A 17,167-nucleotide genomic window follows, 5' to 3' on the forward strand; every position below is an offset into this window, starting at 1 on the left:
TTTCTTGTGAATGTTATTATCACTTTTGTGTAAAATGGGAAGATGTTCTAGTTTTGTCTTCATTTATCAAAAGGGCTTCAGTATTCAAGTGGAAAATGACCAATATTTAAAATCCTAATGATGATAATGATCATAATGTTATTCTCTTCTTGTTAGGTTGACATTGATCTCAAGATGCGATCTTGCAAAGGATCTTGCAACATGCCATTTATTTACAATATCAACAGTGAACATAATGCCCAAATGGAGAAATCTCTCAACTCATTGAATAGCATGAGGCTTGATAGCATCGTATATAATAAACCAATGCACAAGCTCAGTTTAGTGAAGAAATTTAATGCAGTGACTGGCTTCAAATCTGATTTCAATCTGAAATATCCCAAATTCTGGGAAGAAGTGCACGTGGGTTTATTTAGCTTAAGTGATGATACTTTGCACAAAAGTCCTTCTACTTCTTTTGATATAAGTACTGGATCTGCAAGTAAAGATCTGGACGTTGACACAGATATCATAGCAAATGGTAATGTATCTGGTACTCTTAGTGGAATCAACAGCACAAGAAGGGAAAATACACTCTTAAACCATGGGATAAACAGTACAAGAAATTCTAATGCATCCTTAACTCATGTTCATGCAGCTGTCAGCTCAGAGAAACAATATTTGACAAAAAGCTCTGTCAAAGGAAATTTTTCAGGAAGTTCCAATTTCACAGAACTATTCCACTCCATAAGTGGTTCTCAATCTGTTTTGCAACAGAATATCAGCAAAATCACTAACTCAGTGAATTTTTCTAATCTGTCATTCCGAAGTTTAGAACAAATTGGCCTTGAGAAAACAATGTTGCCACAGGAGAGTAAGCATGTTCCTGGTAATTCAACATACGTAAAGACTAGTGATTTTAATGATTATTCAGATTCCGAGGATGCTGACAGTTCTAAATTAATTGAATCCAGGGAAAATGCCATCTTCTCAACCAAAGAGGTGACAGAGTTCAAAGACAATGCACCCTGTATAGAAACCTGTAACAGCAACTACCAATTCACTTACATGGAGGATTCAAATACCATGCATCCTTCTGTGAACCGAAGCCTGTTCTTTGATGAAGGAGTCGCAGAATATGTTCCTGATGAACATGTGCACAACCTTAATGTGGAAACAATGCACAAGATTATGAATTACATTGGGAAAGGTAGGAATAAGCATCACTTAAGGTAAAAATATTTTTTTTCGATAAGGCACTGTCTTCCATACACTATGTCTATACTAATGATTGTCCATCTACATTAATCCCTTTTACCAGCACTTGGTAATGGTCCACAGCCTAGCATGCTTTGGCAATTCAGCTTCCCAAGCACCTTCTCCTTGTATAGCAACCTCTGCCCGCTGAAACTAGGATTTCTGACATACTGCCTATGTATTCCACAATTTGACATAAAATACTTATTAAGTCTATCTGCTATTACTTTGTCCCTATTTCTACCTCTCCAGTGTCATTTTCCAATCTCACCTCTTTTACTCTTTATATATCTGAAAATATTATTGGTATCTTCTTTTATATTATTGACTAGCTTACCTTCATATTTCATCTTTTCTTTCTGTTTTTACTTGTCTTCTAGTTTAATAGCTTCCCAATCCTTGAACATTCCACTAATTTTGCTCTATTATATGTCCTCTATTTTGTTTTTATCTTGGTTTTGGCTTCCCTTGTCAGCCAAGAAATAGTCTCCCTTTAGGATATTTCTTCTTCTTTGGGATATATATATCCAGTGCCTTACAAATTGCTTTCAGAAACTTCAGCCATTGCTTTTCTGCCTTCATCCCTGCTACTGTCCCCTTCCAATCAACTTTGGTCAGTTTCTCTCTCATGCCTCTGTAGTTCTCTTTACTCCAATGTAGTTTCAATACATCCAACTTTAGCATCATCCTCTCAAACTGTAGGGTGAATTCTATCATATTATGACCACTGTCTCCTAATGGTTCATTTACCTTAAGCTCCTCAATCAAATTTGGTTCATTACAAACACCCAATCCAGAATTACCTTTCCTCCAATGGGATCAACCACAAGCTGCTTTAGAAAGCCACCTCATAGGCATTCTCTAAACTCCACCTCTTGAGATCCAGCACCAACCTTATTTTCTCAATCTTCCTGCTTGCAAAGAAGTAGCATAGAGTTGGAAGGTGTTGAATCATTGTGGATAAAGCTAAGGAACTGCAAGGGTAAAAGGACCCTGATGGGAGTTGTATACAGACCCCCAAACAGTAGTAAGGATGTTGCCTACTAATTACAATGGGAGATAAAAAATGCATGTCAAAAGGACAATGTTACAATAGTCATGGGGGATTTCAATATGCAGTAGATTGGGAGAATCAGGTTGGTGCTGGATTCAAAGAGGGAGAAATTTCTAAAATGCCTATGAGATGGCTTTTTAGAGCATCTCATTGTTAAGCCCACTAGGGGATCAGCTATTTTGGTTTGGGTGTTGTGCAATGAACCGGAATTGATTAGAGAGCTTATGGTAAAAGAAGCCTTAGCGGCAAGTGATCATAATATGATCAAATTCACCCTGAAATTTGAGAAGGAGAAGCTAAAGAGATGCATCAGTATTACAGCAGAGTAAAGGGAATTACAGAGGCATGACAGGAGTTGGCCAGAATTGATTGGAAAAGAACTCTGGCAGGGATGTCACGACAGCAGCGATGGCTGGAATTTCTGGAAGATATTAGAAGGCACAGGATCCCAAAGAGGAAAAAGTATTCTGAAGGAAAGACAACAAAACCGTGGCTAACAAGAGAAGTCAAAGCCAACAGAAAAGACAGAGAGGGGCATATAATAGAACAAAGATTAATGGGAAGTTAGAGGATTTTAAAACCAACAGAAGGCAACTAAAAAGTCACTAAGAAGGTAAAGATGGAATATAAAAGTAAGCTAGCCAATAATATTAAAGAGGATACCAAATTTTTCTTCAGATACATGAAGTGTAAAAGAGAGGGAAGACTGGGATATTAAACCACAGGAAAATGATCCTGAAGAGGTAGTAATGAGGGACAATGAAATAGCGGACAAACTGAATGAGTATTTTGCACCAGCCTTCACTGTGGAAGACAGTTGAAGTTCCAGATGTCAGGGGTGATGAAGTATGTGAAGTTACCATAACTAGAGAGAAGTTTCTTGTGAAACTGAAAGGTCTGAAGGTAAATAAGTCACCTGGACCAGATGGTGTACACCCCAGAGTTCTGAAAGTGGTGGATGAAGAGATCATGGAGGTATTAGCAATGATCTTTGAAGATCTAGATTCTGAAATAGTTCCAGAAGACTTGAAAATTGCTGTTTTGTGACTGCCGATCAAGGTACAGTGAGGTGGAATGTATAGTGCTACCAGGATGATGGCAGAAAACTCCCTCGGCAGATAAAACGTATCTGCCAAGGTCGGGTGGGCAAAACTGAAACAGAACAGTCATGCCTGTGCACCATGGCCTGGTATTCAGTCAGAATCAGGTTTAATATCACCAGCATATGGCGTGAAATTAGTTAGCTTTGTGACAGCAGCACAATGTAATACATGATAATATCTAAAACATAACTGAATTACAGTAAGAATATATTTTTAAATAGTTAAATTAAATAAGCAGTGAGGTAGTGATTTGGTTCAATGTCCATTCAGAAGTCAGATGGCAGAGGGGAAGAAGCTGTTCCTGAATCATTGAGTGTGTGTCTTCAGGCTCCTGTACCTCCTTCCTGATGGCAACAATGAGAAGAGGCATGTCCTGGGTGGAGAGGGTCCTTAATGATGAATGCTACCTTTTTGAAGCACTGCTCCTAGAAGATGTCTTGGATTCTATGCAGGCTACTGCCCATGATGGAGCTGACTAATTTTACAACACTCTAGAGCTCACTTTGATCCTGTGCAGTAGCCCTTCCCCCCATACCCCCCCCCATCAAAGACACTGATGCAGCCAGTTAGAATGCTCTCCAAGGTACAATTGCAGAAATTTGTGGATGTTTTAGGTGACATACCAAATCTCTTCAAACTCCTAATGAAATATAGCCACTGTCCTGCCTTCTTTATAACTGCATCGATATGTTGGGGCCAGGTTAGGTCCTCAGAGATATTAATCCAGGAACTTAAAATTGCTCACTCTCTCCACTTCTGAGCCCTCTGTGAGGATTGGTTGGTGTTCCCTCATCTTACCCTTCCTGAAATCCACAATCAGCTCTTTGATCTTACTGACGCTGAGTGTAGGGTTGTTACTGATGTCTGAGTTTTGGCAAACAATAGTTGTATCATCAATAAATCTATAGATGACATTTAAGACTGAAGACCACAAGCCATAGGAGCAGAATTAAGCCTCTTGGCCCATTGACTGCTTTGTCATTCAATCATGGCTACTCCTCTTTTTTCCCTCCTCAGCCCCACTCCCTAGCCTTCTCCCCGTAACCTATGATGCTGTGGCCAATCAAGAACCTATCAATCACCACCTTAAATACAGCAAATGCTTTGGTCTCCACAGCTGCCTGTGGTAACAAATTCCACAAATTCACCACCATCTGATGAACTTGCTTTCCTCACCAATGAGTTAGCACTTCGGATGTTCTGCATGAGGACCAACAGGCTACAGGACAGCTTCTTTCTACAAGCCATTAGACTTGTAAATTTGTATGTCTGTACATTAGAGCAGAGTGGTAACGCAAGGAATTTTACTCCCTCACATTGCAGGCAGGATGTAATTTAAAATAAATTCTAAATTCTATTGTTTCTCCGGCCTCATTTACTAGCAGTCCTATATCCACTCTCATCTCTTTTTTTTTTAATATATTTTGAAAAAAGCTTTTTCTATCTACCTTGATAGCTTGATATCCACCAAGCTTGCTTTCATATTTCATCTTTCCCCCTCCTAATGATTCTTTTAGTTGCTCTCTGTAGGTTTTTAAAAGCTTCCCAATCCTTTATCTTCCTGCTAAGTTTTGCTTTGTTATATACCCTCGCTTTTGCTTTTACATTAGCTTTGCCTTCCCTTGTCAGCCACAGTTGTATTATTTTGTCATTTGAGTATTTCTTCATTTTTGGAATAAATCTATCCTGCACCTTCCTCATTTTTCCCAAAAACTCTCGCCATTGCTGCTCTGCTGTCATCCCTGCCAACATCTCTTTCCAATTTACTCTGGCCAACTCCTCTCTCATACCATTGTAATTTCCATTACTCCACTGAAATACTGCTACATCAGACTTCATTTTCTCCCTATCAAATTTCAAGTTGATCTCAACTATATTCCGATCTTAAGCTCCTTTAATCACTTCCAGTTAATTACATAACACCCAATCCAGTATAGATAATCCCCTAGTAGGTTCAACGACAAACTGCCATAAAAAGTCATCTCATGGGCATTCAACAAACTCACTGTCTTGAGATCCATACCAACCTGATTTCCCAATCTACCTGCATGTTAAAATCTCCCAGATTACCATGACATTGCTTTTTTGAAACGCTTTTTCTATTTCCCGTTTCTGTTTCCCTTTTCCATGATCCACATCCCAGCTACTGAATATAACTGCCATTAGGGTTCTTTTAACCTTGCAGTTTTTTAACTCAACCTACAATGATTTGCCATCTTCCAATCCTATGTCATGTCTTTTTAATGATTTGATGCCATTCTTTACCAGCTGTGCCATGCCTCCCCCTCTGCCTACCTTCCTATCCCTCCGATACAATGTGTAACTTTGGACATTCAGCTCCCAACTACAACCATCCTTCAGCCACGATTCAATGATGGTCACAACACCATACCTGACCATCTGTAATAGTGCAACAAGATCGGGACATCTCAGATCGGGTGCAGGTTATTCTCGAGAGGGAGGGCAAGAACCCAGATGTTGTGGTCCATGTAGGGACCAACGACATGGGTAGGATGAGTGAGGGGGTCCTGCGTAGTGAGTTCAGGGAGTTAGGTGCAAAGCTGAAGGGCAGGACCTCCAGGGTAACAATCTCAGGATTGCTACCTGTGCCACGTGCGAGTGAGGCAAGGAACAGAAGGATTATACAGCTTAATACGTGGCTGAGAGGATGGTGCAGGAGGGAGGGCTTCAGGTTTTTAGATAATTGGGAAGGTGGGATCTGTTCCGACGGGACAGTTTACACCGGAACTGGAGCGGTACTAACATTCTTGCAGGAAAGTTCGCTAGTGCTTCTCAGGGGGGTTTAAACTAAATTTGCAGGGGGCAGGGATCCAGAATGCGAGAGAGGATAGCGAGATGAAGAATAAAGGACAGGTGGGGACTACACGGTTCCGGAATATTAAGTGTGTAGTAGAGAAAGATGAGGCGGAACAAGCGATAAGGAGGACACATGTACAGAGGGATGGTCTGACGGAACATGGAGTTAAATGTGCAGAAAGAATAAGTAAATTTAGGAAGGACAACAAAATTCAAGGGGCGTATAGCCCGATGGGAGTTCGGGGAGCTGGGTTAAGCACAATAGGCAGCGATTTAAACAGAGAGAGGAGCAATGGGCTAAAAATTCTATATCTGAATGCACGAAGTGTCAGAAATAAGGCGGATGAGCTTGAAGCTCAGGTGCGAATGGGTAACTATGATGTTGTTGGGATAACGAAGACATGGCTGCAGGGAGATCAGACCTGGGAAATGAATGTACAAGGGTATACGTGCTATCGTAGGGACAGAAATGTGGGCAGAGGGGGTGGGGTGGCCCTGTTGGTGAGGAATGAGATTCAGTCCTTTGCAAGGGGGGACATAGGATCAGGAGAAGTAGAGTCTGTGTGGATAGAACTGAGGAACAGTAAGGGCAAAAAAACCCTAATGGGTGTTGTCTACAGGCCCCCAAACAGTAGCATGGATATTGGGTGCAAGTTGAATAGGGAGTTAACATTGGCATGTGGCAAAGGTAATGTCGCAGTAGTTATGGGGGATTTCAACATGCAGGTGAACTGGGAGAATCAGGTTGGTGCTGGACCCCAGGATAGGGAGTTTGTAGAGTGCCTACGGGATGCATTCTTGGAACAGCTTGTACGGGAGCCGACCAGGGACAAGGCTATTCTGGATTTAGTCTTGTGTAATGAACAGGATTTGATAAGCGATCTTGAAGTAAAGGAGCCATTAGGAGGTAGTGACCATAATATGATAAGTTTTTTATCTGCAATTTGAGAAGGATAGGGGCAGATCGGAGGTGTCAGTGTTGCAGTTGAACAGGGGAGACTATGGAGCCATGAGGGAGGAGCTGGCCAAAGTTAACTGGACGGATATCCTAGCAGAAAAGACAGTGGAACAGCAATGGCAGGTATTCTTGGGAATAATGCACAAGGTGCAAAATCAGTTCATCCCCCGGAGAAGGAAGGATTCAAAGGGGGGAAAGGGGCCACAGTGGTTGACAAAGGAAATCAGAGATTGCATAGCATTAAAAAAAAGGAAGTATGACAGAGCTAAGGTGAGTGGGAGGACAGATGATTGGGAAATTTTTAAGGAACAACAGAACTTAACTAAAAAGGCAATACGGGGAGAGAAAATGAGGTACAAACGCAAGCTAGCCAGGAATATAAAGGAAGATAGCAAAAGCTTTTTTAGGTATGTGAAGAGAAAGAAAATAGTCAAGAACAATGTTGGGCCCTTGAAGAATGAATTGGGTGAAATTGTTATGGGAAACAGAGAAATGGCAGAAGAATTTAATAAGTACTTCAGATCTGTCTTCACTAGGGAAGACACAAGCAATCTCCCAGATGTATGGATGGGCCAAGGACATAGGGTAACAGAGGAAATGAAACAGATTGACATTAGGAAGGAAACGGTGATGAGTAAACTGATGGGACTGAAGGCTGACAAATCCCCAGGTCCAGATGGTCTGCATCCTAGGGTACTAAAGGAGGTGGCTCTGTAAATTGCGGATGCATTGGTAATCATTTTCCAATGTTCCTTAGATTCAGGATCAGTTCCTGAGGATTGGAGAATGGCTAATGTTATACCACTTTTTAAGAAAGGAGGGAGGGAGAAAACAGAGAACTATTGTCCTGTCAGCCTAACATCAGTAGTGGGGAAGATGCTAGAGTCCATTATTAAAGATGAAATAGTGGCATATCTAGATAGCAGTGATAGGATTGGGCTGAGCCAGCATGGATTTACCAAGGGCAAATCATGCTTGACTAATCTATTGGAGTTTTTCGAGGATGTAACCAGGAAGTTAGACAAGGGAGATCCAGTGGATGTAGTGTACCTTAATTTTCAGAAGGCATTTGATAAGGTCCCACATAGGAGATTGGTGGGTAAAATCAGAGCTCATGGCATTGGGGGGAAGATATTAACATGGATAGAAAACTGGTTGGCAGATAGAAAGCAAAGGGTAACGGTGAATGGGTGTTTCTCGGAATGGCAGGTGGTGACTAGTGGGGTGCCACAGGGTTCGGTATTGGGACCACAGCTGTTTACGATTTACATAAACGATTTAGCTGAAGGCATTGAGAATAACATCAGCAAGTTTGCTGATGATACTAAGCTGGGTGGCAGTGTGACATCTGATGAGGATGTTAGGAGAATTCAGGGTGACTTGGATAGGCTGAGAGAATGGGCAGATACTTGGCAGATGACGTTTAATGTGAATAAGTGTGAGGTTATCCACTTTGGGAGTAAGAACAGGAAGGCAGATTATTATCTGAACGGTGTAGAGTTAGGTAAGGGAGAAATACAAAGAGATCTAGGAGTACTTGTTCATCAGTCACTGAAGGTGAATGAGCAAGTGCAGCAGGCAGTGAAGAAGGCTAATGGAATGTTGGCCTTCATTACAAAGGGAATTGAGTACAAGAGCAAGGATATTCTTTTGCATTTGTACAGGGCCCTGGTGAGACCACACCTGAAGTATTGTGTACAGTTTTGGTCTCCAGGGTTAAGGAAGGACATCCTGGCTGTAGAGGAAGTACAGCGTAGATTCACGAGGTTAATTCCTGGGATGTCCGGACTGTCTTACGCAGAGAGGTTAGAGAGACTGGGCTGGTACATGCTGGAATTAAGGAGATTGAGAGGGGATCTGATTGCAACATATAAGATTATTAAGGGATTGGACAAGATAGAGGCAGGAAATATGTTCCAGATGCTGGGAGAGTCCAGTACCAGAGGGCATGGTTTGAGAATAAGGGGTAGGTCATTTAGGACAGAGTTAAGGAAAAACTTCTTCTCCCAGAGAGTTGTGGGGGTCTGGAATGCACTGCCTCGGAAGGCAGTGGAGGCCAATTCTCTGGATGCTTTCAAGAAGGAGCTAGATAGGTATCTTATGGATAGGGGAATCAAGGGATATGGGGACAAGGCAGGAACTGGGTATTGATAGTAGATAATCAGCCATGATCTCAGAATGGCGGTGCAGGCTCAAAGGGTCGAATGGTCTACTTCTGCACCTATTGTCTATTGTCTATTGTCTAAGATCATCCATCTTATTTCTTATACTCTGTTCACTGAGATATAACACTTCGAGGACTATATTTGCTACCTTTTTTGGTTCTGCATTCCTAATGCACTGATAGTCACCCTGCTGGCTGCAATTATGACTGATTATCTGCCTGTCCTTCACAGTCTGACTGCATGCTATCTTTGATTTCTTACATCATCTTATAAACATAGAAAACGTACAGTACAATACAAACTCTTCAGCCCACAAAGCTGTGCCGAACATGTCCCTACCTTAGAAATTACCCTAGGGTTACCCACAGCCCTCTATTTTTCTGAGCTCCACGTACCTGTCCAGGAGTCTCTTAAAAGACCCTATTGTATCCGCCTCCACCACCATCACCAGCAGCACATTCCACTCACTCACCACTCTCTGCGTAAAAACTTACCATAAGACCATAAGACAAAGGAGCAGAAGTCGGCCATTCAGCCCATAGAGTTTGCTCTGCCATTTCATCATAAGCTGATCCAATCTCCCCTTTAGTCCCATTCCTCCACCTTCTCACCATAACCTTTGATGCCCTGATGACTCAGATACCTATCAATCTCTGCCTTAAATACACCCAATGACTCCACTGGGTCCACTTAAGTACTCCACTGCCGCCCGTGGCAACAAATTCCATAGATTCACCACCCTCTGGCCAAAAAAATTTTTCGCATCTCTGTTCTGAATGGCACCCTGCAATCCTCAAGTCATGTCCTCTTATACTAGACTCCCCCACCATGGGAAACAACTTTACCACATCCACTCTGTGCATGCCTTTCAACATTCGAAATGTTTCTATGAGGTCCCCCCTCATTCTTCTAAACTCCAAAGAGTACAGTCCAAAGTCCTTACGCCTGACATCTCTTCTGTACCTACTTCCAAGCACCTTAAAACTGTACCCTCTCGTGTTAGCCATTTCAGCCCTGGGAAAAAGCCTCTGACTATCCATACGATCAATGTCTCTTATCATCTTATACACCTCTATTAGGTTACCTCTCATCCTCCTTCGCTCCAAGGCCAAGTTCACTGAACCTATTCTCAGAAGGCATGTTCCCCAATCCAGGCAACATCCGTATAAATCTACTCTGCACCCTTTCTATGGTTTCCACATCCTTCCCGTAGTGAGGCGACCAGAACTGAGCACAATACTCCAAGTGGGGTCTGACCAGAGTCCTATATAGCTGCAACATTACCTCTCGGCTCCTAAACTCAATCCCATGATTGATGAAGGCCAATGCACTACTTGCCTTCTTAATCACAGTGTCAAATTGCGCAGCTGCTTTGAGTGTCCTATGGACTCAGACCCCAAGATCCCTCTGATCCTCACACTGCCAAGAGTCTTACCATTAATACTATATTCTGCCATCATATTTGACCTACCACCTCACACTTATCTTGGTTGAACTCCATCTGCCACTTCTCGGCCCAGTTTTTCATCCTATTAATGTTCCGCTGTAACCTCTGGCAGCGATGAGCTTGTCTAGGAGTGAAACATCACTACCATTCATGATGTTCGGTTTTGCTCTGTCAGAAGTAATGGCCTGCAAACCCTGCTGGAGTTGACGTGCATGCAACATCACCTCCAACCTTACTCAGAATTGTTTTTCAGCTCTTGAAATATCCTTCTGCAAGTCGTACCTGGTTTTCTTGTACAGATCTGGGTTGCCAGACTTACACTCAGAACCACCTGATTCATCCACGCTTTTTGATTTGGGTAAGATCTCATCAGCACATATTCATCCACACAGGTTTTAATGAAGTCAGTGTCAGCTATGGTGTATTCATTCAGACTCAAAGATTAATCCCTGAATGCAGTCCAGTCCATCCATTCAAAGTAGTCCTGTAATTGCTTCTGTTCCTCCCTGGTCCAGACCTTCTTGATTCTCACTACTGGTGCTGCAGTCTTCAGTCTCTGCTCAGGAAATAGAAGTACAGCCAGGTGACCAGATTCCTCCGAGTGTTGACGTGGTAGGCACTCTTGATGGTGCTGTGACAGTTGTCCAGTGTGTTGGTTCCTCTGGTGCTACAAGAGATTTGTTGGTAATAAATAGTTAGACATTTTCAGACTGGCCTGGTTAAAATTCCACAAAGTGATGGAGAAGGCATCAAAGTGTGTTGTTTCATGCCTGTTAATCACATTGCACATTCATCTGGAAGCTGTTTGACATTGGCCTGAGGTGGAATGTACATAGCTAGCAAAATGATTGCTGAAATTTCCTGCAGTAGATATCATGAAGCATACTCTCCCTCCCCTACTTTCAAGAGACTCAACTGATCTGTCTTTGCAGTGAACGGTGAAGCCATGGGGCTGTAATGGGTTAGACATGTTTCCATGAAGCAAAGTACACAGCAGTTGCTGATGTCCTTCTGGTATTGCAACCTTGCTCTGAGCTCCTCCATGGTATTTTCAAGAGACTGTGCATTCACCATCAGGATAGTCAGGAGTGGGGGGGGTAGTGGTCTAAGGCCTCTGCATTTCAATCGTACCTGTAGCTCAGTGCACCTCTCCACTTCTGTTTTCTTAAAGGGGAACTGCATTTATAACCTGAGTCTGCCATCTGGGGTCCATCAGTTTTTAGGATCAATAGATGTTTTAGACATCTCAAAACAATGTTGCTTAGTGAAGTATCCACGGCTGCAACTATGGGTTTCAGCTGTAGTTGTCCTAAAGGGGAATATTTGATGATTCCCATTAGAAAGTAACCACTTATTGGTGCCATCTAGAGTTCCCCCTACAGAGGAGGGCACTGACCCAACTTCTGCTTCTTGTCTCTGACCCGACCCGCCAACATATCCTTCTGTTTTCCTATGATCCATGTGCCTGTCTAGGGGCATCTTAAATTCCCTTAATGCCTCAAAATACTCAGATGCTGAGTACATGCAACTCACCTGCAGTTCCTTCACCCAGTCTGTCAGGAGTTGCTGCTGGGTGCACTCTCACAGATGTAGTCGTCAGAAAGGCTACAACGTTCTTTGACGGACCATTCCACTACCCTGTTTACCATTTTTTTAAATTAGTTTTTTAATACATTTTCTACATAGCTACAGATAAAAAACCCAAATCAAAATGAAGAACATTAATACAGTGCAAAAATAAACATACAATAATAATATGATACAAAAAAAATTATTGAGAAAGCACCCAAATTGAAGACATGTAAAATTAGTATCCTCCCCAAGCCCCGCAACAAAAAAAACTCCAGACCAACCGCAACACAATATAGAGAATATAAATCAGGACAATCAAACCCCCAAAACTGTACATACACTTAGCAACAGAAGATGTTAATGCCTACTACCAAAAAAAGAGGAGCTGAAAGCAAGGGACCGAAAAAAAAACCCTAGTTAAGAGGAAGGTTATGAAAGTACTCGATAAAAGGTCCCCAGACCTTATGGAACTTTAAATCCGAATTGAGAACTGAATAATGAATTTTTTCAAGGTCTAAGCAGGCCATAATATCGTTAAGCCATTGAGCATGCGTGGGCGGGGCAACATCTCTCCATCTAAGGAGGATTAAACGTCTAGCCAGGAGAGAGGCAAAAGATAATATTCGACACTTAGTCGAACTCAGACGTAAATCTGTCTCACTCCAGAAACCGAACAAAGCAATTAAAGGGTTAGGTTCTAGGTGGTGATTCAGAATATGCGATAACGTTATGAAGACATCTTTCCAAAATTTCTCCAAGCTAGGACAAAGCCAGTACATATGAATGAGAGAGGCCTCGCCCCTTTTGCATTTATCACAAAGCGGACTAATGTTAGGGTAGAATCGAGATAATTTAGATTTAGACATATGGGCTCTATGAACAATCTTAAACTGTAAAAGGCAATGGCGAGCACAAAGAGAGGTTGAGTTAACCAATTTGAGAATTGAGTCCCAGCTCTCATCGGATAAGGAGATATTTCAATCCTGCTCCCAGGCCATTTTAATTTTATCCACAGGGGCCCGTTGTAAGGCTGCTAATTTATCACGAATAAATGATATTAAACCTTTACCTAGTGGATTAATAGAAAGAAATAAGTCCATAACATTTTTCTCAGGCATTTCAGGGAAGTTAGGAATTAAAGGAGTAATAAAGTGTCTAATTTGGAGATATCTAAAAAAATGAGCATTAGGCAGATTGAACTTAGCAGAGAGCTGTTGAAAAGAAGCGAAGCGATTATCAATAAAAAGATCTTCAAAATGTCTAATGCCCTTCCTATACCAATCATGGAATGCTGAGTCATACGTAGTAGGTAAAAAGAGGTGATTATGTAAGATAGGGCTAGAAAAGGAAAAACCATGGAAACCATAGCATTTCCTAAACTGAGCCCATATACGCAGAGTGTGTCTAACAAGAGGATTAACTATTAATCTGGACAGACTACTAGGGAGTACAGAGCCAAGAAGTGCCGAGATAGATAATTCTTTAGTGGAGCTCAACTCCATTGCCACCCAATTAGGGCACTCGGGTTGACCATGAAAGAAAGACCAAACGGTAGCACAATGTATATTGGCTGCCCAATAATATAAACGGAAGTTAGGTAAAGCCATGCCCCCCTCTTTTTTAGATTTTTGGAGATAACCTTTATTAATTCTAGAGCGCTTATTCTTCCACAGATATGACAAAATAATAGAGTCTAAGGAATCAAAAAAAGATTTAGGAATAAAAATTGGGATTGATTGAAATAAATATAAAAGTTTAGGGAGAACATACATTTTAACAACATTAATACAACCTACCAAAGACAGAAAGAGGTGACCATTGTAACAGACTCTGTTTAATAGTATATGAAAGATTGGCAAAATTTTCACGAAAGAGATCTTTAAACTTCCTTGTGACTGTAATCCCAAGATAAGTAAATTGATTATGAACTACTTTAAAAGGGAGATCACGAAATGTTAATTCTTGTGCTTCTTTATTAATTGGGAAAAGTTCGCTCTTATGTAAATTAAGTTTATATCCAGAGAGCTGGCTAAACTGGTCAAGAAGTGAAAACATTGGAGGTAAGGATGTAGACGGATTTGAAAGAAAGAGTAACAAGTCATCGGCATAAAGAGAAACTTTATGCTCAACACCCCCTCTCCAAATCCCGGTCAGTTCAGGACAATTTCGAAATGCTATCGCCAAGGGTTCTATAGCCAAATCAAAGAGAAAGGGACTTAAAGGGCATCCCTGACGGGTGCCACGTTTGAGGTTAAATAACTGGGATTTCTGAAAATTAGTTAAAACAGAGGCAGTAGGACACAAATACAGCAATTTGATCCAAGAGATAAAACTTTGACCGAAGTCAAATTTTTCTAAAACTGCAAAAAGGTAGTTCCACTCTATACGATCAAATGCTTTCTCCGCATCGAGGGAAATAACACATTCAGGAATCCCAGCTGGAGGTGAATATAAAATGTTAAATAAGCGTCGCATGTTAAAAAAAGGGAGACGGTTTTTAATAAAACCAGTTTGATCATCAGAAATAATAGAGGGGATAACAGTTTCTAATCTATAAGCCAAAACTTTGGCCAAGATTTTAACATCAACATTAAGCAAAGAAATCGGCCTATACGAGGAACACTCTGTTGGGTCTTTACCCTTTTTTAATAAAAGAATAATAGATGCCTCGTTAAAGGAGGGTGGCAATTGGCCATATTTAAATGAGTCAGATAGTACTGAGAGTAACTGAGGAGAGAGAAGTGAAGAGAATGATTTATAAAATTCTACGGGGAACCCATCAGGTCCAGGAGATTTCCCTGAGGACAATGCAGAAATTGCAAAAGATATTTCTTCTGTTGATATAGGCGCATTAAGTTTGGCTTTAAAATCAGATGAAAGCAAAGGAATATTCAGATTATTTAAAAAATGATCAACAGAGATATTGTCATTCAAAGATTCAGAGGAATAAAGTCGAGAGTAGAAATCTTTAAATGCGTCATTGATCTCTAGGTGATCCGATGTAAAGTCTCCATTCTCCTTCCGGATCTTTGTAATATGTTGTTTAGCTTTGGAACGCCTCAACTGATTGGCTAGAAATTTACCAGATTTGTTGCCATGGATATAAAAGCGACTATTACTTTCAAGAAGTTGGCGTTCGACAGGTTGAGTAGACAGGAGGTTAAATTTAGCTTGAAGTTCTACACGCTTCTTGTATAGTTCAGGGTTCTTAGTTTGAGCATACAGTTGATCCAAATCTTTAATCTGATTAATGAGGTCTAATCGATCTGCACAGGACTTTCTATTAAGATTTGCTGTATAGGAGATTATTTGGCCCCTCAAATATGCTTTCATGGCATCCCAGACAATAGACAATAGACAATAGGTGCAGAAGTAGACCATTCGGCCCTTCGAGCCTGCACCGCCATTTTGAGATCATGGCTGATCAATTCCTATCAATACCCAGTTCCTGCCTTGTCCCCATATCCCTTGATTCCCCTATCCATAAGATACCTATCTAGCTCCTTCTTGAAAGCATCCAGAGAATTGGCCTCCACTACCTTCCGAGACAGTGCATTCCAGACCCCCACAACTCTCTGGGAGAAGAAGTTTTTCCTTAACTCTGTCCTAAATGACCTACCCCTTATTCTCAAACCATGCCCTCTGGTACTGGACTCTCCCAGCATCTGGAACATATTTCCTGCCTCTATCTTGTCCAATCCCTTAATAATCTTATATGTTTCAATCAGATCCCCTCTCAATCTCCTTAATTCCAGCGTGTACAAGCCCAGTCTCTCTAACCTCTCTGCGTAAGACAGTCCAGACATCCCAGGAATTAACCTCGTGAATCTACGCTGCACTTCCTCTACAGCCAGGATGTCCTTCCTTAACCCTGGAGACCAAAACTGTACACAATACTCCAGGTGTGGTCTCACCAGGGCTCTGTACAAATGCAAGAGGATTTCCTTGCTCTTGTACTCAATTCCCTTTGTAATAAAGGCCAACATTCCATTAGCCTTCTTCACTGCCTGCTGCACTTGCTCATTCACCTTCAGTGACTGATGAACAAGGACTCCGAGATCTCTTTGTATTACTCCCTTACCCAACTCTATACCGTTCAGATAATAATCTGCCTTCCTGTTCTTACTCCCAAAGTGGATAACCTCATACTTATTCACATTAAACGTCATCTGCCAAGTATCTGCCCACTCACCTAGCCTATCCAAGTCACCCTGAATTCTCCTAACATCCTCATCACATGTCACACTGCCACCCAGCTTAGTATCATCAGCAAATTTGCTGATGTTATTTTCTATGCCTTCATCCAAATCGTTAACGTAAATGGTAAACAGCTGTGGTCCCAATACCGAGCCCTGTGGCACCCCACTAGTCACCACCTGCCATTCTGAGAAACACCCATTCACCGCTACCCTTTGCTTTCTATCTGCCAACCAGTTTTCTATCCATGTCAATGCCTTCCCCCCGATGCCCTGAGCTTTGATTTTACCCACCAATCTTCTATGTGGGACCTTATCAAATGCCTTCTGAAAATCGAGGTACACTACATCCACTGGATCTCCCCCGTCTAACTTCCTGGTTACATCCTCGAAAAACTCCAACAGATTAGTCAAGCATGATTTACCCTTGGTAAATCCATGCTGGCTCGGCCCAATCCTATCACTGCTATCTAGATATGCCACTATTTCATCCTTAATAATGGACTCTAGCATCTTCCCCACCACCGATGTCAGGCTGACAGGTCGATAGTTCTCTGTTTTCTCCCTCCCTCCTTTCACTTCAGGTGATGTATTGGTGTTAAAATAAAAGGTTATCTGA

General features: G+C 41.6%; 1 protein-coding gene across 2 annotated transcripts in view; it reads left to right on the forward strand.

Moving 5' to 3' along the window:
- Positions 1-17,167, forward strand: part of LOC140726577 (fibrinogen alpha chain-like) — a 55,489-nt gene that overhangs the window by 10,024 nt on the left and 28,298 nt on the right. For both annotated transcript variants that reach the window (XM_073043143.1, XM_073043142.1), the window contains exon 5: positions 157-1,189. In XM_073043143.1, coding sequence (XP_072899244.1) covers positions 157-1,189 — 1,033 coding nt within the window. The remainder of the gene's footprint in view (positions 1-156; positions 1,190-17,167) is intronic.

Source organism: Hemitrygon akajei, chromosome 4 (genome assembly GCF_048418815.1).
Source record: "Hemitrygon akajei chromosome 4, sHemAka1.3, whole genome shotgun sequence".
Classification (NCBI taxonomy): domain Eukaryota; kingdom Metazoa; phylum Chordata; class Chondrichthyes; order Myliobatiformes; family Dasyatidae; genus Hemitrygon; species Hemitrygon akajei.